At 36.4% G+C, this 25,041-nt stretch overlaps 1 protein-coding gene across 3 annotated transcripts in view; it reads left to right on the top strand.

Moving 5' to 3' along the window:
* The window catches only part of CHPT1 (choline phosphotransferase 1), a 43,158-nt gene extending 25,722 nt beyond the window's left edge, over nt 1–17,436 (top strand). Inside the window, exons 5-10 of one of the 3 annotated variants that reach the window (XM_057556763.1) lie at nt 779–910; nt 3,460–3,618; nt 4,082–4,207; nt 6,418–6,617; nt 9,282–14,370; nt 14,474–17,436. In XM_057556763.1, the coding sequence (XP_057412746.1) occupies nt 779–910; nt 3,460–3,618; nt 4,082–4,207; nt 6,418–6,549 (549 nt within the window). In that variant the 3' untranslated portion in view covers nt 6,550–6,617; nt 9,282–14,370; nt 14,474–17,436. The remainder of the gene's footprint in view (nt 1–778; nt 911–3,459; nt 3,619–4,081; nt 4,208–6,417; nt 6,618–9,281; nt 14,371–14,473) is intronic. The other 2 variants (XM_057556762.1, XM_057556761.1) reach the window with 2 other exon arrangements.
* The last annotated feature ends 7,605 nt before the right edge of the window (nt 17,437–25,041 follow it).

Below are 25,041 nucleotides of genomic sequence, written 5' to 3'. Positions count from 1 at the left end.
CGTGGACTTAGAGGCAGTTCGGCAACTCTGTCATTGTCAGATGTGGTTGTTTTAAATTTGGAATTCTGATTTGGTTATACTGGGGAAGAATTTAATCTTAAAATCATTTCATTCAATGTTTTAGCAATACCATAGGAAGAAAGCATACCTACTTATTCTCATCAATAAGAATGCTGAATTTAGATATAGATCTTCTAAATTTAATTGTTGATCTGTAGTTTCCACAAATTTTGGTACAGTATTTCAAAGTATATTTTCAATACACAATAGCCTACAGCTTTTGGCAATTCATTGTTACTGTTTTTTAAATCCTTTGCTGCCTTTGGAAGTTTTCTTGAACAGCAATTGACCAACAGGTAAATATATATTGCTAGAGATTTAATCCTGGATATTAACTACACAAAACTTTTGCATGCACACACGTTTGTCACATTCATGATGCAGACCATGGTGTCTGACTGTCCTGTGATGCTGCCTTTTAGACGTACTAAAGTCAAGTGAACTATCCTTTTTCATGTTTCTTAAGTCAGATGAAGGCTTGTGAGATAAAATACTTCATCCCACTTATTTAAATAGACTTAGCTGGATTTTTCACTTTAAGAGATAAAACCATTAAAAGAAAAGTTACCACTTCAGGTTACATTCCAGAAGTTAAGGTTTGATTATAAGAAAAAGAATAGCTTATTGTACAGGGCTGTATCATAATGTTTCTTTACTTTTTAATAGGAAAAGAAATTCTGTTTTCTTAATGATGTGTTTCTTTCCTCTACCCCTAAAGATACCCGTCCTAGAAATAAAATTGAAGATCTTACCAGTTCTCGGAGTAGTAGGTGGAGCAATATTTTCCTGTTCAAATTATTTCCATGTTATCCTCCATGGTGGTGTTGGCAAGAATGGATCCACTATAGCAGTAAGACATTAATTTCATCATCATTCAGTATTAATTTTATGATGAATTTTCTTTTCACCCAGCTACAGAGATACTAAAAATATGACAAAGTTCAAGAATAGGGAAGGAAACTAAATCTCTTAAAAGAATTCTTTTTAGGCACATAATACAAAAGCATTTTTAAAACAGTTTAGACTGATGTTAAAGAATTTTTCCTCTTTCTACAGCCTTTCTCAGAGTAGACTTTTGTGACATTCGATTTAATCATCTGCTGTTTCATTACTGTACATAATTAAGAGTTACCATTTGTCTTCTTGCTCGTTGTGCCTGGCCCTGATATAGGAGAGGAGGAGGAGTAGGGAATGAGTTCCTGATCGAATGTCAGGAAAGCTGCCAAACGTCATGGTTTCACATATGGGGCAATTTCTTAGTCATGAAGTAAATTTTATTGAAATTTCACTGAAATGTATTTTTAAAACTCTCCTAATATTTTAAAAGGTAAAAATTTTAACCTCAGTTCTGGAGTCAGTACACCTTGTATTTGTGTTCTTTACACTTTGCTCATCTATAATTCTTTTGTATTTATTCATATTTGTTTTTATAAAACTTCTTCAATACTTTTACACAGGAAAGAGGCAGAAAGGAATTCTGCCCGGTTTTTAACAAATATAACATAATATCCATGTGTTTAAAAAAACATATTGTCGGGCTTCCCTGGTGGCGCAGTGGTTGAGAGTCTGCCTGCCAATGCAGGGGACACGGGTTCGAGCCCTGGTCTGGGAAGATCCCACATGCCGCAGAGCAGCTGGGCCCGTGAGCCACGGCTACTGAGCCTGCGCGTCTGGAGCCTGTGCTCCGCAACAAGAGAGGCCGCGATAGTGAGAGGCCCGTGCACCACGATGAAGAGTGGCCCCCGCTTGCCGCAACTGGACAAAGCCCTCGCACAGAAACGAAGACCCAACACAGCCAAAAATAATAAATAAATAAATAATTTTAAAAAAAACAAAAAAACATATTGTCATCTTCAAGGTAGTTGATCATAAGATAAGTACTTATTCCAGTGATGCCATCTTCTGTCAAAACATTCTTGGAATGCCTTTAAGCTATAGTTCATTCTCTTTAATTTCTTCAGTGCTGTAGTTCAAAATTTGTCTTTTAAGGGTGGGTTTGATTTTGAGAAAAGTCAAAGTCATTTGAAGCCAGCTCTAATAAATAAGAGGAGTAAAAACATGAAATATAGCATTTTTAGTTTAAAAAAAGACTCATTCTCTTAAATGACTTATACATTGGCTCTTAAGGCTATTTCAAAGGAATCCACCTAATTCATAAATTATCAATTTTTATGAATATATTTTATATACATAATTCAAAGGCAAAGTATAAAACTCACTTAGATACATAAGTTCTGATATATTTGGAAATTTTAATTTGTTGTGTTTTGAGGTGTTTTGTCAGTTAACCTCAGAATTGTTTTAGAAATGTTAAAGTATTCTGCATAAGATGCTTAAGAGTACTTTTTGCTTGACCATGGATGATAAAATAGAATACTTGCTAGAACATGAGTTCCACTAAAGACGATGAGATTTAGTGATGATGAGCATCCACTTTAGAATATTTTACTAAGACATAATTCATTAAATGTTTGAAGGAAGACAAGAAATCAAACACTGTGTCTAAGGAGTGGTTGATTTCAAACTCTTAAACTGGTGGTTTTCCAACTTTTTTAGCAGCAGATTTCCTTGAATAAAATTTATAGAACCAAAGTACAGGTAAAAGCACTATTTTAATAATCTAAATATTTATAACATTACTATATAGTATAGTGTTTTATTAAGATATGATTTTGTAATATTTATAATATTATTCGTGTAATTTTATAGTAAGTTCTAATTTGTAATATATGAACGTAACAAACAAGAATAAGCCTGCTTTAATAGATACATTTAAATTGGTGGTTATATATTTAGTAAGCCTTAAAATCAAATTTATTTCAATATTTTGTTTAGGATAAGCAGTGCTGAGAGCATCCTGATTCACATAGATAAAAATGTAATGGGTCGGGTTGTACAATGTTACATAAGAGGGCATTTGTAGTCTAAATGCAAAAGGCAGGGGCAGGGGTGGGATATTGGTATAGAGAGAGACCAGGGCAGAATTAAACTCCTCCTAATCAGTGATTAAGATATTGTGTAAAAGTGGCAGGTTAAGCTTTATTTCAATATCTGCACAAAAATATGTTAACTTGGCAATTGGAGTGTTGATGGCCTTCAGCATGGTAAAATTCGGTATAGAATAAATCACGTTATTTTTTTAGTGGTTATTAGTTTAAAATGTGTGTTCATATAAAATTGGAATCAAACATCTAAGCACTGTATTACCTCTGTGTAACCCTAGGTTTCTGTGGAAGTTTGAAAAGCATGGCTAAGGTCTGTATACTCCTTTAGGCCATACATTATCATACTCTTCTCTAGGTCTCTAGTTCCTAACACAAAATAGATGCTTAGAAAATATTTGCGTTGTAATAAATGCATTTTTAAAATTTGGTGCTGATTTTCTGCTTTATCCATTAGGGTACCAGTGTCTTGTCACCTGGACTCCACATAGGAATAATTATTATACTGGCAATAATGATCTACAAAAAGTCAGCAACTAATCTGTTTGAAAAACATCCTTGTCTTTATACCCTAATGTTTGGATGTGTCTTTGCTAAAATCTCACAGAAACTGGTGGTAAGAAATTCTTTTAATTTATGATTCATGGTATAAATATGTACTTGTTCCTCAAACACAAAGCTGGAAACTATTTCATACAATGGGTAGGTTTTTTATGGTGTTATCATCACAATAGTTAGCTCTTTGTGCTCCAAGTAATACTGTAAATGAATGTTAGATTCACAGACAGACTCCTTAGTGTATAGTAAGTTCTTTTAATTATTTGTTTAGCAATGATTATCAATTATAACCTTCTGATATCAAGGAATTTAAATATTGGAAACTTTAATAAGCCACCCAGTCATGAATTTGAGAAATTTTAGATTCAGCATTCCCATATCAAATGTGAGATTAAATAAATGGTCTCTTTATCCTTATTTCTCTTAATAGTAAATTAAACTTCTAGTTAATTCTATCCTGAAACTAAAAGCTAAAACATTTAAAATTTAATGGTGAAATTATTTTGTTTACTTTTTTATAGATAGCTCACATGACCAAAAGTGAACTGTATCTTCAAGACACTGTCTTTCTTGGCCCAGGTCTTTTATTTTTAGACCAGTACTTTAATAATTTCGTAGACGAATATGTTGTTCTATGGATAGCAATGGTAAGTGCTTTTTTGGTAAGATTTTTATTTATTTTTAACAAATGTCAGATAATACTATGCTTAAGAGTCATTTCAGTGAGATATCAGGTAGCCTTACTTTCTAATCTATACAGTAAGTGTTTCTGAACATTTAAAATTACTTCTTTAAAGCTTGCTTTATATTGTGTTTGAAAATGGCCCACATATCTGGAGATCAGGGTTCCAACAACCTAAATCCTTAAAAACACAACTGTGTACCTTAAAAAAAATAGTACCAAAAAAACAGTACTAAGATGTGAAAAATCACTTCACTCTCTGGCAAAGGACTACAAACATGTATTAGTGTCTGACTTATTTAATCCAGCTTGTTAGAATTATTATGAGCTTATAGCAGATAACAGGTAAATTAACTGTAGTTGGTGTTAGCAGAGGTGGGCACTATTGTATCAAGAACTGTCAGCTAATACTGAGGAAACAAAACAGAACAGACAGTACTACCCAGTACAGGGTTCTGGGACCATTTTGTGCTAGAAGTAGGCAACCCTACGTATCTGTATGGCCCTTGAGGATAGTGCAAAATTTATATTAATAATGATGACTCTTATCAAGCAAATTAAATTCTCATTGATTGCATCCTGCTTAAAAAGTGATGTGGATAATACATATATTAATTTATATTCAAAATTATTATAAAATAGAATTTGGTGCATAAGAGGGAAGCTTTAGCCATCTGAGGAAAAGAAAATCATTGTTGGTAACACTTTAATCACACAAGTGGATAAAGGAGGCATTACTAAATTTTTTATTTTACTAAGACATTATCTTTATGGTTGGTCTTCAATTAATGGTAGTTCTGGACAATTTTGCTGTATTTTTCCCTACCTCCAGACCTCACTGGACTTCACCAAATTGTTAGTGATATACAAAAACTGATACTAAAGTTAGCTAAAAGAAACACTGAACCTTTTGATAATTTAAACGATCTCACACTATTTGTTAGATAGAGGTATTAAAACAAAGCCTATCTGTTCTGTGCATGGACCCCTGGGGTACATCTGATCATCCTTTATACTAGGTTCTATAGTATTATACTTTTTTTCAGAGTAAGTTAATAACTTAATATCCATTCAGAAGTCTTCCATTCTTCAAATAGTGGTGAGATGTAAACCTTAGTCCTTGAAAGTTTCTCAGGCAATATTCTAAAAAATGTTTGAAAATCAGAATAATTTCCTTTAATTTGCTATCTAATTTGCTATTAGGGCTCCAAAACAATCTAAATGTAAGAAATAGGTGGTGATTTTTCAAAATATCTGAAAAGTCAATGTAGGGTTTCTTTTAGTGAACGTAAGTATTACCAAATGGAATTAACAGAATTAAAATAGCAGGTGTTAAAAATTTGAGCACTTAATTTGTAATGAGTGAGTTGGCCTGGTTTTACGTCAGTGGTGGAGATTATGGTGAGAAAGTCGAATTCAATTTTTCTTTAAAACACTTTGTGGACCACAATTAAAAACAAACAGAAAAACACTATGTGGACCAAAATAAACATATTGTGCCCTTTGGCATCCTTAGGGAAAAGGCTCTTGCTTCAGAGAGAAAAGAGTCAGACAGAGTTTTTCAAGTAAATGATAAGGAGATGTTTCCCCTCAGTGGTGAGAATTCCCTCCACCGGCAGAGCTGTGAGGCTCCTTTTTCTAAAAGGAAGCATTTGCCCCCAGCCTCTGGGAAAGTTCTTAAATAGTGTGCCTCCCTGCTTAATTTTGTAAAGAACACAATTTTGTATGTGCCTTCCCTCAACTATGATGTCTCTTCCAGGCCTTTACTTTCTTACAACTACTCTCAAAGGAATAAGGAAAAAGAAAAGTATATGATGGAGTGATTTCATTATAATGACTGATAGCCCCTTCTAGTAGAAAATTTGAGGCTTTGTTGCACAGTAGAAAATTGAAAGGATATGGAGTCAGAAGACTTGAGTTCTGTTGTTTTCCAGCTTTTGTAATTTAGTCTATACCTTTTACCACTCTGAGCCTCAGTTTCTGTAACTGTGAAATACCCTGCATATTCCAGAGGACTACAGTGAGGTCCAAATATGAACTATAAAATGTAATATTTTCGGTGAAGAATTTTTGGTTAAGGTTTGAGTTTAGGGGGCGAGGGGACAGAAAAATAGCTGCTGCTTTAGAAAAGACAGACCATAATCCATTTTATATTTTCTTTTTTTGCTTCTAAAGGTCATTTCTTCATTTGATATGATGAGGTACTTTAGTGCTTTGTGCCTGCAAATTTCAAGACACCTTCATCTAAGTATCTTCAAGACTTCATGTCATCAAGCACCTGAACAGGTTCACAAGCATATTGACTAATAGCCCAAGGAAAAGAGGAGAAGCAGTTAGGGGAACCTATGAGTGAAGGAAATCCCCTTTTTCAGGAGGCTAGTATACTATCAAATAAGGTTATATTTTAATATAAACATTAAGTCCTGTAGATTCCATTATGTCTGTTTCAGTGGCAAAGCCCTCGTTGTGTATCAACATTTTTTATCAAGGTATTATCAGAGTAATACAATCTATAAATTAATTAGAAACAAAACCAAATAAAGAAATTTCAATTTTCTGAGTATAAGAAATTGAACCACTGTAGTTCTAAAGAGCAATCTCTTTGTCTCAGAAATCCTTATCAGACAATTGGGGTTTTCTCTGCCAAAGGATTACATAAAAATTCAGGACTTAAAGGATTTTAGCCATCTTGAGGGTGATGCTTACTTCGCTAAAAATTGACAAGTGCGTTCATAATATTGCATAAGTGCATGAATTGTAATAGTGTAATTATTGAGTCACATGATGTTATAGGTATTTTTTATTAGCCATTTTCAAAAAGGTTAATTACTATTGTATAAAAGGAAATACTTGCTTTAGTATACCAACTTCTGTAATTTGTAGTTAGTAAGAGGAATTATCTTACCAGTTCAGAAAAACAAATGAATCTTTACAGTGAGGGCAACTTGTTCCTTGATATTCTGAGTTTAAATTTCATTGTCACAAAAAAAGTAGACATTAAACATTTCCCTTTGTGAAAAACAAAACAGTAGCTAAAGCACAATTGACATGTAAGAAAATTAGTAATTTATGAAAACATAGCAAAAATATCTTCCCTTTAGAATATCAGCTAAAGCTACTTCAAGTACACTTTTACTCATTTGAGGTAAAATGGGGATAAAATAAGTATCTGTTATTCAACCACTAACTACATTATGTACTGATTCTCATCTTTCCACTCTCACTTAAAAGTGTTTACCTTGCTCATTATGAATAATAGAACTATCACATGGGTCTTTGGTGATCCAAATCTTCAGACTCCCATCTTACCTGTTTGTAATTTTATCCAACAGTTCTGTAGACCATAAGCCATATGGTGAAATAATTTTTTTTTAAAAAGGAGTAATGAACATGTACTATATCTTAATATGCAAGAAAAAGGCATATTGAAAAAAGAGTGGAAGTTGATATTCCTTAAAAGGAAAAAATAGGGACTTCCCTGGTGGTCTAGTGGCTACAACTACATGCTCCCAATGTAGGGGGCCCGGGTTCGATCCCTGGTCAGGGAACTAGATCCCACATGCCACAACTAAGACCTGGTGCAGACAAATAAATAAATAAATATTTTTTTAAAAAAGGAAAAAATATATACTTATGTGAATTAAGTACACAGAAAATACTCTGGAGTACTTATTTTGCCTCTGAAACAACTGGTAAATTCAATAAGAACCTTCTTAATTTGAATAGTACTTAAAATTTATATTAAATTTTATAATACTTAAAATTTACATTCCAGCATGTACTTTGGCTTAAAAGGCTTTACAAAATGCAAAAATTTAGGAAGTAAACTGTCCCCTTAATGTCAGATATTTGTTAACGGTGGAGGACTAATTTCTTCCTATATAAGTTAGCATAGTTAGAAAAAGAGGATCAGTATGGATTCATTTTTAAAAACTTGGAAAACCTAAAACTGAGATAAGTGTGGGTTATGCAGCAAAAATTAGAACTTAAAATATGGAAAAACAGGACAAAGTCACTCCTTTCTCCGTCTATTGGGCATATTTTTTGTTTTTGAATGATTCAATGAAAGGAGTTTCAGCAAAAAATAGTAAGTTTAACTCAAATATTTCAAACAAATGCTGAAACAATTTAATATTTATTAAATCAAGAGTTTCATATGTTTTTCTATGTTTAAAAAAATGCACATTTTAAAATACAGGGTATAGGAATTAACTGTTCAAGTTTAGAAATGAATGTAAAAACATCCATATATTTACTGAATATTAAAACTGAAAAACAAGACATTCTGTGTAATTTATAGTTAAAGACAGACGTGAAGTACTTAAACCGTAAGTAATTAGGTATGTTAATGATATGCTCTTAATCATTACTAAGGGCATGTGTCATTTAATTGTGGACTGAGTCGAATTAAATGGCATTTTGATGTCGTTGTGGAAATGACATTCACAAATCCATGTCTTAAAATGGATTATTTATATATCTTGTTCGGTTGTGTTAATGGTTTTTAGCAGTTTAATTTATTCCAGAATGGAAACTTAAGTTGCGTTTAATAGATTTTATAAGTCAATAGAATGTATTTTCTTTTGAAATCTTATTTGCATTAGAATTGGTAGTGTAACTTAATGAATATGCATGAAAGGGTGTACGTATAAAACAGATTTTGTGTTTTTTTCCCTTAAAGAAGAACAAAATTAATTAACCATCTATACCTGTGCTTTCTACCTTTTGGAAGTGATACAAATACACTGAAGCTAAAACTTGAAATTAAATCATATTTATTGTTAAGAGTTAATTGACAAATGTTAGAGAGAAAAAAATCACTATTAGTATTAAAGAGCTGAAAGCACGGTGGCACATTGTAATTTAGGAATTGCTGCTACTTGCATAACTTCATTATTTTATTTGGAGATGAAGAAGAAGAAGGGTCTTGCACTTAAGCTAATGATTAATATGATGTAATATTTTAAACCAGAATTTTCAACCACTCTAAAAACTTACATGCCTCTTAGCTAATGTTATAATTGTATCATATTACTTAGGTTCAAGTTCTTCCTTCAAAGAGTCATCAGAATAACATGGATTGAAGAGACTTTCGAACACTTGCCATCTCTTGCTGCTGCTGTCACATGAAAGGAGATATTAAACATTTGTTTAATTTTTAGATAAGTGTTATACATATTTCAGCAAATAAAATATTTCAATGCTTACAATAATCCTTATTTTTTCAATTTTAAATATAATAACTTACCGTTTCCATCATAATTTTTTTTTGCAACATAGCCATTTCTTTTCTAAGTTCATTTTGTGCACCAGTAAGTAGATAATCGTGATTCTTCTCCAAGTCCTCCATACTCTAAAACACAAAAGGCTAGTTCAGTTACAAACCACCACTTTTCATCTCAGGTTCAAAACTTATACAATTAATTTTCAAAAGTAGGAACTTCTTAATATTCAACAATGCACATTATTTATCTCAAAAATATTCTAATACATGAAAACCAAAATATCCACTAAAGGAATAGAAAATGTCAGACATAAATCAAATATTATTAAAGGAGGTACAATAGTGTACCTTCTCACTGGAAGAAACAAAAATAACACAAAATTTTATAAAAGGAATAGAAGCACAACTTCCTGTAGCTATGTAGTAGAAAATGGGGATTTAATTCCAATTTAGTTGGCAAAAGAGTAAGACTGAAAGGAAGGTTAGGAAAAAGGGTTAAAAGTATTCTAGGGCAAGAGCATAAACAAAAGCATGAAAGTGCAAAGTGAGTGAGTTCAGAGAAAGCCATTACGTGGAGGGGTGGAAGTAATGGATGAATGTAGTAATTGGAGCATTAAAAAAAAGGATCATATTATTGGGGGGTGAATCTTGAATGCCTAAGAATTTAGAATGAGAAGCTACTGACAGTTTTTCAGGAGGGAAAAGGTAATGTTATAGAAAGATAATAAGGCAGACCCATGAAGGATGGGTTGGAAAACAGAGAAATCAGCTAAGAGTTTTCATAGTATAAGGAAAGAATGATGAGGTTCTGAACTAGGGCAGTAGCAGTGGATGTGAAGAATAAGAGAGATGGAGGAGTCAAATATAGTACTAAAGTTCCTACACCAAGTGGTAACACTTAGTGATCATATTTAGCACTTAAATTAAATCGAACACAATGCATTCAAAATGGAAAACTGTTAAGAATTTAAAATGTATAAGCGAAATGTTTTCCCCTTAAACTGAGAAAAAAATTATCTTCTACTTACACACATGAATTATATTTTATAAGAATGTATTACGTTACCAAATATAACAAACCTTTATGAACTGCTCATATAATTGTTTAATTGTTTTCAGTCTCTGGCTCTGAACAATTCTAGACTGTTGAAAAACTTTTTGTTGCTGTCGAAACATATTCTACAAATGTAAAAGAAAAAATTATATAATAACAATTCGGGTAAAATTTAGCAAAAATTAATTCTACATTACACTTAAAAGGAATAGTTTTTAAATCAATATTTTTAAGATTTTAACATTTACTATGACTGAGTTTAGATAATTTGTGTTCACCACTTATATACAACAATAATAACCCTACCAGTCATTGAGTAGGAAATCTCAACAATACTCAAAACATGTCCTAATTCTTGGTGCTTTCAATGTCAACACAGATGATCCTTACCATATTGCTGGTCTTTCAGTTTCTTGGCCTGTTTTCCACCAATGATTTTTGTTGTTCACCCTACTTTAGCCATCCACTTACATACGCATACCCTAGATTTTGTCATTACCAAAAACTGTAACCTCTGCATAGTATTAATAATAGCAAACTTGATATTAACAATGTGTTAGGAAGCAAAGACCAACAGCTTTTATGAGTATGGTATGTGCCTGTACTTCTGCATTCAGCAGAACCAAACTCATAGCCAGCAGTGGGCAATGGAACCTGGCTAAGGTCCATGGGTGTACTGCAAGGCCGGCCTCCCCCTTCCTACTTGACACTTGGTTATAGTAGATTAATTATAAAGCTATAAAGCTAAGCATAATACTAACAGCTAGTTTTTCTTCTTGTTCCTCAGCTTTCTTCACATCTATATCCCACTGCTGGAACAAAGTCAGAAACTGCTGAGAATATTCTTGGTTAAGCTTCTGCCTGTAAAGCGTAATGAATATTGTCATATTTCACATCAATATGGAAAAACTTTCAAAACAAAACTGATTTGACATAATTATACTATAATAAAAGAAAATCATATCAAATTTTCAGATGTGAAGCCAAGAAGTAAAGTTATGATTTATGATGATTCAGAAGTATTTATTTTCCTAACCAACTAACAGAAAATCCCTCTCATGTGCTTTAAGCTCTTGAAAACTAAGGGAGTTTTATTGTACATATACATTTTCCAGAAAAGTCCATTTTATCTCCAAGCAATTTATTTTTCATTTTCTCCTACTGAATATAGGTTGTGATATGATAAATAGATTCACTGAAGTTATTATATTTATCATATAAGATTTCCAAATAGAAATATTTCACTTAATTTTTCCCCATTTTGGTATAATGATTTTGTACAAAAGAATAGTTAATTCAGCTAAAATATACAAATTATTTATAATACATAAGGTTGATCTTTTTCTACACTGTTAAACAGTTAACTATCATTAAGACTAATGGTTTATATGACATTTACTTTTTATTCAGCTAGTGTATTTTTAGAATGAATATAAATTACCTTTATTGTTAAAAAAAAACCTCAAACATTATTTAAAAGGGGAAAAAGGACATCTTTATTGATTTCTAGGAAATATATCTCAAGTCTGTGAAGGAATGAAGTTATAGGACTAAAGGACTTAAAGGAAAATCAAGCCAAATATACTTTTTTACTAGAGATCCCAATAAGTAGAAGATGATAGTAGTTCTCATAATTTGCACCAATGAATACTAAGAAATGATGCAAATGTTGTGGCAGTGAAAAAACCAACAGCCTTACCTTTGCTCTTGTTGGGTTTTCCAAACATTTTCAATTTTCTGGTTACTGGTTTTGAGAGAAGCCTTGGTATACATTTCTAGTCTTTTTCTCTTGGCAAGAAGAGCCTTGTTAATATCAGCTATATTGAAAATAAATACTCATTAAATTTAATGTGGAAGAAAGTTACTTTGTTCCCACATATTCAAATAAACATGGATAAAGCTGGTTCAAGAGTTTTGAAAAGATCTTTAAAAATACACATAATATCAAAAAGCAAGATCATTTCCTTGCTTTTTTTTTCTGAGAAAACTTTTAGTTATTGGTATCCCAATTCTGATCTTCCTAACTAGAGATAATTTTTTAATTTAGAGGTGATTAAAAAGAGCTAATAACTGGAAAAAAGGGTCTCAAGGACAGACTTTAATTTCTTCATCAGAAAACACTAATAAAGGCTAAATTTAGAACTCATTATATGAAACAAAACTATTTTGAGTCTAAAAAGAATAAAAATAGTTAAAATAATTTTTTAAAATATAGTCAGTGATACTTTAAAATATATTTTTTACTAAAAGAGACAAAGACCAACCAAGCATAGGAAAATCTTATTTTTAAGTAAATATCTAAATAAATTCAAGAACCCTTTTAAATACTTTTTTATAGAACATTTTTACCAATAATATAAGTACTGCATTTCATAAACTTTTTAATACTTCAGGTAATTCTTTGCTAGGCACGTGCATATGGATCTACCATCAATAGTTATTTTTCAGTAATCATGATGAGGTGACCTACACTATTACATAAATATTTTGTATTTCCAATATCCATCTATAATAATAAATTTATAAGACAGATTATAAAACAAGCATTTTGTTACTACCAAATAGGGCAAAGCTTTCAAAAAAGACTTGATTATATGAATAATGCTAGAGAGGAGCCAAATATTGACTCTTTTATAAGACTACTATCCCCTAACACGGTTAATGTAACTGATATTTGACATACAATTTAAAGTTTATGAACTTTTTATCTGATCTCTTACTAGCAAGGTGGTCTTTAATTCTCAGCTACATAGTTTAATAATGTAAAAATAAAAATGAAGAGTTATTTTAAAGGCTTCAATTTACATTGCCCTTCCTAAAGAAAAGAACACAGGAATGCCATAGAAAATAACTAAATTGAGAAAATGAAAAACTGACACATACACAGATAGTGCGTGTGTTTGTATCACTTAGTCCGTGAAAGTCCAAACAAAGAGGGATAGACACTTTTCCCATCCATTTTTGCTCTAAAATTTCATAGTCCATTAAGCTCACACATCTATAAAGTAACAGGACCATTCTTAACTCACCATTGTTAGCACCATCTCTTTTCACATCAACAACTGGAAAAGGTTAGTAAGGAAATCTATGAAGCCGAACCACATATACTTGTGCAAAATCTTACATATGAGAACAAAGCATTAAATAACAGTCTTATAGTCCACTGATTATTTACTATTATACAAATTATATGATTTGAATACAAATATCTCCTAAAACATACCTCCAAATCTTTCCAGCATACTCTGTACTTCACCCCTGTGAAAAAAATTACATCAAACAACTTTTAATTAAGGATCCATAAAATATCATTCTTGTTTTGGAAGAAATATCACATGGCCAGTATTTTACATACAATACTCGTTGGACAACCAAATAGACTTTTCTTTAAGTCTAACAGGTGAAAATTGAGCATATTACCCCATGTCTTCAACTATTCCTGCAGAAGTCCTCTTCTTCCCATGTTTATCAAGTACTGGAGTCTTCCCTGAATTGACAGTAAAAAAAGAAAAAGAGTTGAAATTAAGTATGCTATTTCGGTAATTTTTAAATGGAGTAATATCTTAATTTTGAGGTTTTTTGAGGCTTTGTGCCAAGACAAGTTTTTAAAGCAGACATATAAATGCACTACTTTCTCTGCAGGTTAGATGGAATTAAATCAGGATCCAAGACCATTTTATGGGAACAATTTTGCAAGTCTTCCTGTGTTAATGTCGTAATAATCTATGTACTGTCTATAAGACATCAGGCGAAAGATGCTATAGAAGCTTCACTGAGTCCGAATAAGAAACACGAAGTACATGAAAATAAATGCAGGACATGGTCACTGCCCAACACCATTAGCTATACGGTACCTTCAGTGACATCCTCCTCTGAACCACTCAGATGTTTTTTATCTGCTTTCTCAAAGTCATAGCCTCTTATAACCTGATCTTCCATGGATGTCTTCCCAGATTTCCCGGTACGTTTTCTTCCAGAGGGCACCATGTCTCGATGTTTTCTGATTTAAAAAAAAAAAAAAAGATCAAACCTGCTGAATCCAAAGACACCATTTAAATAAACTGGCAAATTTCAAAATGAGCGATATCAAATAAAGATGATTTTGGTTGAATACCACTTGAGGAGTCTCTTCATCTATTCTGTTGGACCAAAAGTTAACAGAAGAAGATAATGACTGCGCCGCCCCTGACGCCGGCGGTGCTGTGATGGAGAGTTCGCCTCCGAGGACGGGGAGGGCGACGGAATCCTAGACCGGCCAGCTTCTGGCTAAATCGGGGCAAATCTAGATCCTGCTGATTTCAGTCACAATGTGCAAATCGTAATTACTGACAGGATCGATCACGAGCCCGCCCCAAAGAAGTTGCCAGCAACAGAAATACAACATAAAACGTTCTGCGTCCTGGGCCGCAGAAAATGACGTCAAGATTTCCACGACCCCAGGCCTCGAGGACCAGTGAAGGGGAGCCCTGGCTTCACCTAAATGGTTTCTGCGGGGCGTGGGCGCGCTGACGAGGGCCCACCCTCCTCGCCTGCTGTCAACCTGTCCACCCGCCCGGCGTCGCGTCCAGTCCCGAGGCAGCCCAGCCGGCGCCTTTCCGCCCACTCACGGCCCTGCCCGCAGGGAGCGGTACTGCCTGCAAATTCCTGTCAGAGGCCCCAGGGAGAGCCAGCGGGTAAGATTTACCTCACAGGTCAAGAATAACCCCTGGCTCAGATTCCCGCGCGGGACAAACGCTCCCCTCCTCACGCCTGAAAAACACCCCCATGGCCGACGACCACAGTTATATGTCTCCGTACAGGCGTCCCCGCCGCTCCCGCCTCACCTGCCCCAACGCCTCAGACTTGACCTCTTCACAGCCTCGACGCTCCTCCGAAGCAAGTCAGAATTAGCGCGGCAGAAAAGCCGACCTCGCCTCGCCCGGGAGCGTCTCTGATTGGCTGGCAGGAGGGCGCATGCGTGCAGCGGCCCCGGGGCTCCGCTCCGCCCAGCGAGAGCGCTGACCCAGAGCACCTTGCGGGCGGCGATCTATGGCTAGTACACCTGAAGCGAGGCACTTTCCAGTTTCTTTTTGTAACTTAAGTTTAAAATTTTCACAATATTTTAATAATAAAGTTGCAACAGAATATAAAGAACACAACTTAATTTGTGAAGTACAGTTTTACCAGAGCCTATTGCATCTCCTCAGGGAGTCCTTTCCCTCCCATCCCCCCCATTCCCTACTCAGAGATTATTTTTTAATTATCTTGAATTTTGTGTTAATCATTGGACCCTACCATTTTCTAAGTTTTGTTACCGCCTGTATGTGCCCTGAGACAACTCTGCTTAGTTCTGTTTGTGTTTGGGTAGTATAGAAAGTTGTACCATATTCTATGTAGTATTCTGTCACTCGCTTTTTTTTTTTAACCATTTTTTAAAAATCAGACATCAATTTTATACACATCACTTTATACATGTCAATCCCAATCGCCCAATTCAGCACACCACCATCCCCCACCCCAGCGCAGTTTTCCCCCCTTGGTGTCCATACGTTTGTTCTCTACATCTGTGTCTCAACTTCTGCCCTGCAACCCGGTTCATCTGTACCATTTTTCTAGGTTCCACATACATGCGTTAACATACGATATTTGTTTTTCTCTTTCTGACTTACTTCACTCTGTATGACAGTCTCTAGATCCATCCACGTCTCAACAAATGACTGAATTTCGTTCCTTTTTATGGCTGTGTCACTCGCTTTTTAAACTTAACATTACGTCACTAAGAGAATCTAGATGATTACACGTAGCCATAGTTCTTTCATTTTCACTGCTGCAAAATATCCCATTGTGCCTCTATTCCACCATTTATTCATTTATTTTCTTGTCTGTGGACATGTGGGTTATTTTCAGATTACAGCCTATATAAACAATGATACTATGAATATTCTAATCTCCTGCATATATGCTAAAGTTTTTACAGAGTATCTTGGGTGTGAAGTTGCTCGGTCATAGGCTAGATGATGTAAAGCCAAATTGGTTTCAAATTTATACTCCCACCAACAGTGAGTTCCCATTGTTCAATGCACTCATCATCACTTGGTATAGTCAGATTTCTTAATTTTGCCATTCTAGTGGGTGTAAAATATTTCTTTAGGGTCTGCTTTTGTATTTCTCCAGTCACTCATAAGATTAAGCTCTTGTTATGCTTATTGGCCATTTGCATTTCCTTTTCCTTAAAATATCTATTTGGGTTTCTTGCTCATTTTTCAATTGGGTTATGTGTTTCTTATTGACTTGTAGCTCTTTATATATGGGGGCAGTGTTAATATTTATGACTGCTTTCTGTATCTTTTTAAAGGAATTTATTTTTATCCTGAAGTCATAAAAATACAAAAGTTTTAAGGTTTTATTTTCATTTTTAAGCCTTTGTTCATCTAGAATTTATTTTTGTGCCTGGTGACAGGTAGGGTCCAATTACTTCCCGCCCCGCCCCTCACTGTGGAAACCAGTTGATTGAATAGTGCATGCTTTCCCTTTAACAGCTATGTCATCTGTCATGTTTCTGTATGTTCTTGAGTCTGCTTCCCCAGCCTGTTCCACTGGTCAGTTTGCCTATTCCTGTGCCAAAGTCAGTTTTCATCATTCCAGCTTTATTAAAGGTTTGGCATCTAAGAGGGCAAGCCACATCTTATTTTTTCTTCAGGAGTATCCTGTGTATTCTTGAACTTTTGCTTTTCTAGTAAATTTTAGAATCAGTTTTCCAAGTTCCAGGAAAAAAAACAAAACAAAACAACCTACTGGATTTTAACTGGAATGGCAATAAATCTATACATCAATCTGGGGAGAACTGAGTCTTCCGATTCTTGAATGTAGCATATTTTCCATTTATTTAGAACTTCTTTAATATAATTCAATAAAGTTAAATTTTTTTCTCTGTGTAGAGTTTGCACTTTTATTAGATTTATTTATAAATAACATATTTTGTCTCTATTTTGTTCAAATTGTTATATAATTTTGTTCTAATTGGTATATAAATATCCAATTGATTTCTGATATGGGTCTTATTTCTTTTTAAATCCACATTTTAAAAGTTTATTTATCTGTTTATACACAACATTGTTCCAGAAAGGGTTTAAGGTGGCTTAAAAGACTCCATAAAATACACCATGGAATTAGTAATAGAAGAACCAGGAATGAAGCATATGCAAAATGCTTATATAATCCTACTGATTTACTCTAGGTGGACCACAAATTTGGCTCTAAGTTTTTAGCAGGCAGTCAGAAAAGGAAACTTAGTTACATTATTTACAGTGTTCGTAAAGCAAAAACAAACCAGTTACCCAAGCGAAGCACTGTTATTCCTAATATTAAGACCAGAAAGAAATTTCTCTTGAGAGGCTTCATAAAGAGGTCAGTGTATGATGTAATTAATAATCTGTGTTCGCAGTAGCAACCTAATGGGAGACACAAAGATGAATGCACAGGGCTCTTTCTTCAATACAGGCAGATAACATCACATCAACTTGAAAATCAGGAACAGCAATTTTATCATGAGTTTGGGGGTTGATGGGGGGAACACAATATGATATGGTCAAGGTACTCAGCTCTTTGCTTTGCTCAACAAAACCAAAGATACATTTTGGAACAACAGAGTTGAATCCAGTACCCAGAATGACTCCGGAAAAGTCCTGAAACCCTTAAAATTCTATGCAACATTTTCTGAATAGGTGCGTTTCTTCTTCTTGCCAGAGAAAACATAGTTTATCGGATACACTGTACTCAGCGTACCCAGGTGATACACATAAATTAGGAACCATTTCTTTAGACAATCTAGAGAATTAGACTACAAATCATTCATGCTATTCAGATACTTATGTTTTCTTCTTATAGCCTAGCTTATTTTTCCTCTGCAAAAAGAACCTTTTTTTGTTTCCATGTGGGGCCACGGCTTGGGTGAAGGTTTCAGGGTGGTTAAAAAGTTGCCTCCTGGCTGGAGGAAGGGGCTCGGGCAGAGATCTCGAGGCGGGGGAAGGCAGGGGGGTCTCGCAGAGGCCGCCGGGCTCTGGAGGCTCCTAGTCGCGCGGACAGGAGAGCCTTTCGAAGAGATACTCGCCCAGTTCGGCCTGGGGGCCCGGCCAGACTGCGCAGGTCGGTCAGGTGCACGCCCATCTTCTTGAGGAGCTTCTTGATGAGCTCCTCCTGCAGGAAGCGGCTCTCCAGCAACTAGCAGAGCTGGGCGCCTGCGCTCGCAGAACCCGGGGCCTGCAGATCCAAGGGCGCCCGGTCCAGGCTCCTCTCCATGGCGCCCCACTCCTCCCGGGACAGCTCCGGCCCGTCCTGGAGCAGGGCGCGGCCGCCCCACTGCTTCCGCATCTTCAAGAGAGAAGCTGGGCGCCCTTGCGCTTCTCAGCCAACTCCCGGAAGAAGCGGCCCACGCCCTCCAGAGCCACCTCAACGCCTTCGAAGTAGAAGCTCGGAGAGAGGTAAGTGGACGAGGCCCGAGGTGCGGGTTGATCAGGCGGCTGACGGCGGCCTCCACCTCGGTGGAAGAACTCTGCTGGATCGGGGTGAGTCAGCAGTGAGGAGGCCTTCTCCGTAGTGTGCTGTGAGGATGCACCCGGAAGCAGGGACCTGGGTCTTATTCTTCTCTCCAGCAACTTGCTAAACACTTTTATTACTTCCAATAATTTGTAGAGTCTGGGCTCTTATAATAATATCATCTGTGAATAATGACATTCTCGTTTCTTTGTAGTTCGTAGGCTTTTTTTCATTTTCTGCCTGCACTGATTAGGATTTTTAGTACGAAGACGAATAAAAGCATGGATACTAGACATTCTTCCTAATTTTAAAGGGCATGTTTCTAAAGTTTCTGTTAACAGCGATGATACTGAAACCGTGGGTTAAATCCATTTCACCTGCCGTCACTAATCAAGGTCGTTTTAAGATTTGCCTGACCTCCAAGCTGCACTTAGCCTAGACAATAAGGTGTTTGCCCAAGTTGTTTTCCAGCTGCTATAGTTTGAGCTGAGCTGGGTAAGTCTGGATTGGACCACCCACCCTTCAGCTGGGCATTCCAGAGTGTCTTCTTGGTGACCTTTTGACATCAAAGGGCTAAAAACTCTACCCTCAGAACATGCAGAGGCCTGTTGCCTAGTTACACCTGCTCAGAATGTCAGTTACCACACCTTTTTCCAATCACCTTTCCCCACACTCCCCATGCCTTGGACCGCCCTGCTTCTTTATTGTTTATCCCATAAATACCCCCGAGCCCCTTGCCTTGGGAGGCAGAGCTGGGATTGGTTTTCCTGTCTCCTTGCTTGGCTGTCTTCTGAATAAATACCCTCTTGGCTGCAAACCTCGGCATCTCAGTGTTTCATCTTGCTGGGCCTCAGGCAAGACAAACCTGGTTCGGTAACATATACCATGTGTGTGATTTTGGTAGTTGCCCTTTTTGAAAGCTTAGCTTCTATTTTTAGTTTGCGAAGAGTTTTTTGTTTGCTTGTTTTATTTTGTTTTTTAAAATCATGAATAAGTGTTGCGTTTTATTAAATTCTTTTCTGTATCTATTGAAACGATCTTTTCTCTTTAATTTGTTAATGTAGTGAAGAAAATGTATATCATCTCCTAATGTGAAACCAAATCTACATTCCTGTGACAAACCCAAGTTGATCACGATGTACTAACTTTTTAAGCACATTGCTGTGTTTGGGTTGTTCAGCTTTTTGTGTCCATTTTCATGACTGAGATTGGCTTGTAATTTTCCCTTAGCCTACTGTCCTTATCTGGTTTGTAATCAAGGCTATGCACATGGCTTGCTCCCTCTTCAAGTCTTTGCTCAAATGTTCATCTCAGTGAGGCCTTCTGTGCCTCCGTTTTTAGATATTGTAATTGTAAACTCTGCACCTTTATTTCTCTTCTTTCCCTAGTCTCCTTCCCCAGCTACCTTTTTCCTACCACTTACTGCTTTCTGTTGTATGTAATTTGATCATTTACTTAACCCCAAATGTTTGAAATTCTTTTGTGAAACTATCTGAACCTAGTGACATCATTGGAGTAGTTCCTTGAAAGTTTTCTTTTTTATCTTTATTTTTTTAACATCTTTATTGGAGTATAATTGCTTTACAATGGTGTGTTAGTTTCTGCTTTATAACAAAGTGAATCAGCTATACATATACGTATATCCCCATATCTCCTCCCTCTTGCATCTCCCTCCCACCCCTCTAGGTGGTCACAAAGCACCAAGCTGATCTCCCTGTGCTACGTGGCTGCTTCCCACTAGCTATCTATTTTACATTTGGTAGTGTATATATGTCCATGCCACTCTCTCACTTCGTCCCCGTTTACCCTTCCCCCTCCCCGTGTCCTCAAGTCCATTCTCTACTTCCGCGTCTTTATTCCTGTCCTGCCCCTAGGTTCTTCAGAACCTTTTTTTTTTTTTTCAGATTCCATATATATGTGTTAGCATAACACAAATAACTCAGTTTTGTTTCTTTTTATGGCTGAGTAATATTCCATTGTATATATGTACCATATCTTCTTTATCCATTCATCTGTCGATGGACACGTAGGTTGCTTCCATGTCCTGGCTATTGTAAATAGTGCTGCAGTGAAAATTGTGGTACATGACTCTTTTTGAATTATGTTTTTCTCTGGGTATATGCCCAGTAGTGGGATTGCTGGGTCGTATGGTAGTTCTCTTGATAGTTTTATTGATTTTTAACTTTCTTCTGTAGAAATTGGTCTTTTTAAGCATTTGTCTCTATTGGGGTCAACTATAGTAAATTGTTTTTTCTAAGGAATCCTCTATTTCATTTAGTTTTATACACTTACCTGCATAGAGATGTATAAAGTAGTCTCCTTTGATTTTTTAAATTCTTCTGCATTAATAGGTATTTCCCCTATGCCTGTCTCTTCTTTCCTTCCTTCCTTCCTTCGGAGTTGGATTGATTCTCCCCCCTCGCCCCCCAATTTCTAAGCATTTTGTGGACAGGGTTTCTAGTTCAAGAGCACCTTCTTCAGTCAGTATAATGAAGTGCAGTTTTTTTTAAGCAGTAATGGAGTTGGGGTGAGGAGGAGAAGTTGATGTGTCTTGTTTCACTTTTGTTTTTGCAGGATCTTTAAGTTTTCCTCTCTTGTCTTTCTTTCTCGTAGCTCCAAGAGGCACCACTTCTTTTTTTCCCCTAGTATTTATATTATTTATTTATATTTATGTGTTTATTTTGGCTGCTCCAGGTCTTAGTTGCGGCATGAAGGATCTTCCTTGCAGCATGCGGGCTTCTTAGTTGCGGCATGAGGGCTTCTTAGTTGCAGCATACAAACTCTCAGTTGCGGCATGCACGTGGGATCTAGTTCTCCAACCAGGGATTGAACCCCAGCCCCCTGCAATGGGAGCACGGAGTCTTACCCACTGGACCACCAGGAAAGTCCCAGGTGCCACCTCTTATCTGATTCTTCTCCAGAAGCAATATTTCTTTAAGGCTGCCATCACTATTGGTCCTGCTTTCTTTCAAAACCCAGCCACTACTGTAAACTACCAAGTCCCTGGCCTGTCTTCCTTGTTTTGCTTCTTAGTAGTATTAGATTTTGTCATTCTAGGAGTTATTTTATATTTACTTCATCTAGGTCTTCTGCTCCCCAGCACTCCTTTGCATATAGTCTCTTAAGCTTCCCCTCCTACAGGCTCATACTGTTCCCACAGGCTGACAGCACTGGCAAGAGCTCTGTTAGAATTTGTTGTCTATTTCTCTACTAGGAATTCTCTGTCTCCTGAAAATGCGGAAGGCGTGGGTTACGTGTGAAGTCTTACTTTTCTACTTCATTAATTTCTGCTCTTACCTTTATTACCTCCCTACTTTCTTTTATTGTTCTTTTTCTGACTTTTTATGTTAGACCATTAGGTTGTTCATTTCCCGCCTCTCTCCTTTTCCAAGATGCTCATTTAAGATGATAAATTTCCCTCTATGTATCATGTAGCTGAACCCCACAAGTTGTGATAGGCAATATTTTCATTCCCATCCAGTTCTAAGTATTTTTAAGTTTCCACTGTAAGTTCTTCCTTGATTCATGAGTTTCTTAATATGTGTTTTTAGGCTTTCAAACAAATTTGGTTCTTAAAATTTATTGTTGGGCTATTCTAACTGGATACCCCTATAATCTGAATCGTACCTATGATTTGAAATGTGTTAACTAACACAAGGTCCATCTTAAAAAAATATTTTATCCATGCTTGATAAGAATGGGTATGCTCTAATTTGGATGTGCTGGGTTCTAGATATATCCAAGATATATCAAACTTTTTAATTGTGTCATTCAAATCTTTTACGTCTGTGCTGATATCTTTGTCTCCTTGGTCTAGGAATAATTGAGGAATGACTGGATATGTGTTAAAATCTACTCTGATAGTGGATTTATAAATTTTTTAAAAAATTAAGTAACTTATTTATTTTTGGCTGCATTGGGTCTCCGTTGCTGCATGCGGGCTTTTCTCTAGTTGTGGAGAGCACGAGCTACTCTTTGTTGCAGTGCATGGGCTTCTTATTGCAGTGGCTTCTCTTAGTTGTGGAGCATGGGCTCTAGGCGCACGGGCTTCAGTAGTTGTGGCACACGGGCTCAGTAGTTGTGGAGCATGGGTTCTAGGCGTGCAGGGTCAGTAGTTGTGGCACACGGGCTTAGTTGCTCCGTGGCATGTGGAATCTTCCCTGACCAGGGCTCGAACCCGTGCCCCCTGCATTGGCAGGCAGATTCTTAACCGCTGCACCACCAGGGAAGTCCGGATTTATAAATTTTTCCTTATAGTTCTATCAACTTGATTTTTGTATTTTGAGCCTATTTAATTAGGTGCATACAAGTTTAGAATGCATACATCTTCTGTCAGTTGAACCTTTTTTTTTAAAAACATCTTTATTGGAGTATAATTGCTTTACAATGTTGTGTTAGTTTCTGCTGTATAACAAAGTGAATCAGCTATATGTATACATATATCCCTATATCCCTCCCTCTTGCGTCTCCCTCCCACCCTCCCTATCCCACCCCTCTAGGTGGTCACAAAGCACCAAGCTGATCTCCCTGTGCTATGCAGCTGCTTCCCACTAACTATCTATTTTACATTTGGTAGTGTATATATGTCAGTGCTACTCTCTCACTTCGTCCCAGCTTACCCTTCCCGCTCCCCGTGTCGTGAAATACATTCTCTACATCTGCATCTTTATTCCTGACCTACCCCTACGTTCATTAGAACCATTATTTTTTTTTTAAGATTCCATATATATGTGTTAGCATACGGTATTTGTTTTTCTCTTTCTGACTTACTTCACTCTGTATGACAGACTCTAGGCCCATCCTCCTCACTACAAATAGTTCACTTTTGTTTCTTTTTATGGCTGAGTAATATTCTATGGTATATAGCCACATCTTCTTTATCCATTCATCCGTCTGTGGACACTTAGGTTTTTCCATGTCCTGGATATTTCTGCTGCAATGAACGATGTGGTACATGTCTCTTTTTTTTAAAGAAATTCACGGTCTTTTATTTATTTATTTATTTATTTATGACTGTGTTGAGTCTTCGTTTCTGTGCGAGGGCCCTCTCTAGTTGCGGCAAGTGGGGACCACTCTTCATCGCGGTGCGCGGGCCTCTCACCATCGCGGCCTCTCTTGTTGCGGAGCACGGGCTCCAGACGCGCAGGCTCAGCAATTGTGGCTCACGGGCCCAGTTGCTCCGTGGCATGTGGGATCTTCCCAGACCAGGGCTCGAACCCGCGTCCCCTGCATTGGCAGGCAGATTCTCAACCACTGCACCACCAGGGAAGCCCCCATGTCTCTTTTTGAATTATGGTTTTCTCTAGGTATATGCCCAGCAGTGTGATTGCTGGGTCATATGGTAGTTCTATTTTTAGTTTTTTAAGGAACCTCCATATTGTTCTCCATAGTGTCTGTATCAATTAACATTCCCAACAACAGTGCAAGAGGGTTCCCTTTTCTCCACACCCTGTCCAGCATTTATTGTTTGTAAATTTTTTGATGATGGCCTTTCTGACTGGTGGAGGTGATACCTCATTGTAGTTTTGCTTTGCATTTCTCCAATGATTAGTGATGTTGAGCATCCTTTCATGTGTTTGTTGGCAATCTGTATATCTTCTTTGGAGAAATGTCCATTTAGGTCTTCCGCCCATTTTTGGATTGGGTTTTTGTTTTTTTGATATTGAGAGGCATGAGCTGCTTGTATATTTTGGAGATTAATCCTTTGTCAGTTGCTTCGTTTGCAAATATTTTCTCCCATTCTGAGAGCTGTGTTTTGGTCTTGTTTATGGTTTCCTTTGCTGTGCAAAAGCTTTTAAGTTTCTTTAGGTCCCATTTGTTTCTTTTTGTTTTTATTTCCATTTCTCTAGGAGGTGGGTCAAAAAGGATCTGGCTGTGATTTATGTCATAGAGTGTTCTGCTTATGTTTTCCTCTAAGAGTTTTATAGTGTCTGACCTTACATTTAGGTCTTTAATCCATTTTGAGTTTATTTTTGTGTATGGTGTTAGGGAGGGTTCTAATTTCATT

The sequence above is a fragment of the Balaenoptera acutorostrata genome, chromosome 11 (assembly GCF_949987535.1).
Source record: "Balaenoptera acutorostrata chromosome 11, mBalAcu1.1, whole genome shotgun sequence".
NCBI classification, from domain to species: Eukaryota; Metazoa; Chordata; class Mammalia; order Artiodactyla; family Balaenopteridae; genus Balaenoptera; species Balaenoptera acutorostrata.
The sequence above is the reverse complement of the archived record's forward strand: the minus strand, read 5'-3'. Positions and strand labels throughout refer to the sequence as shown.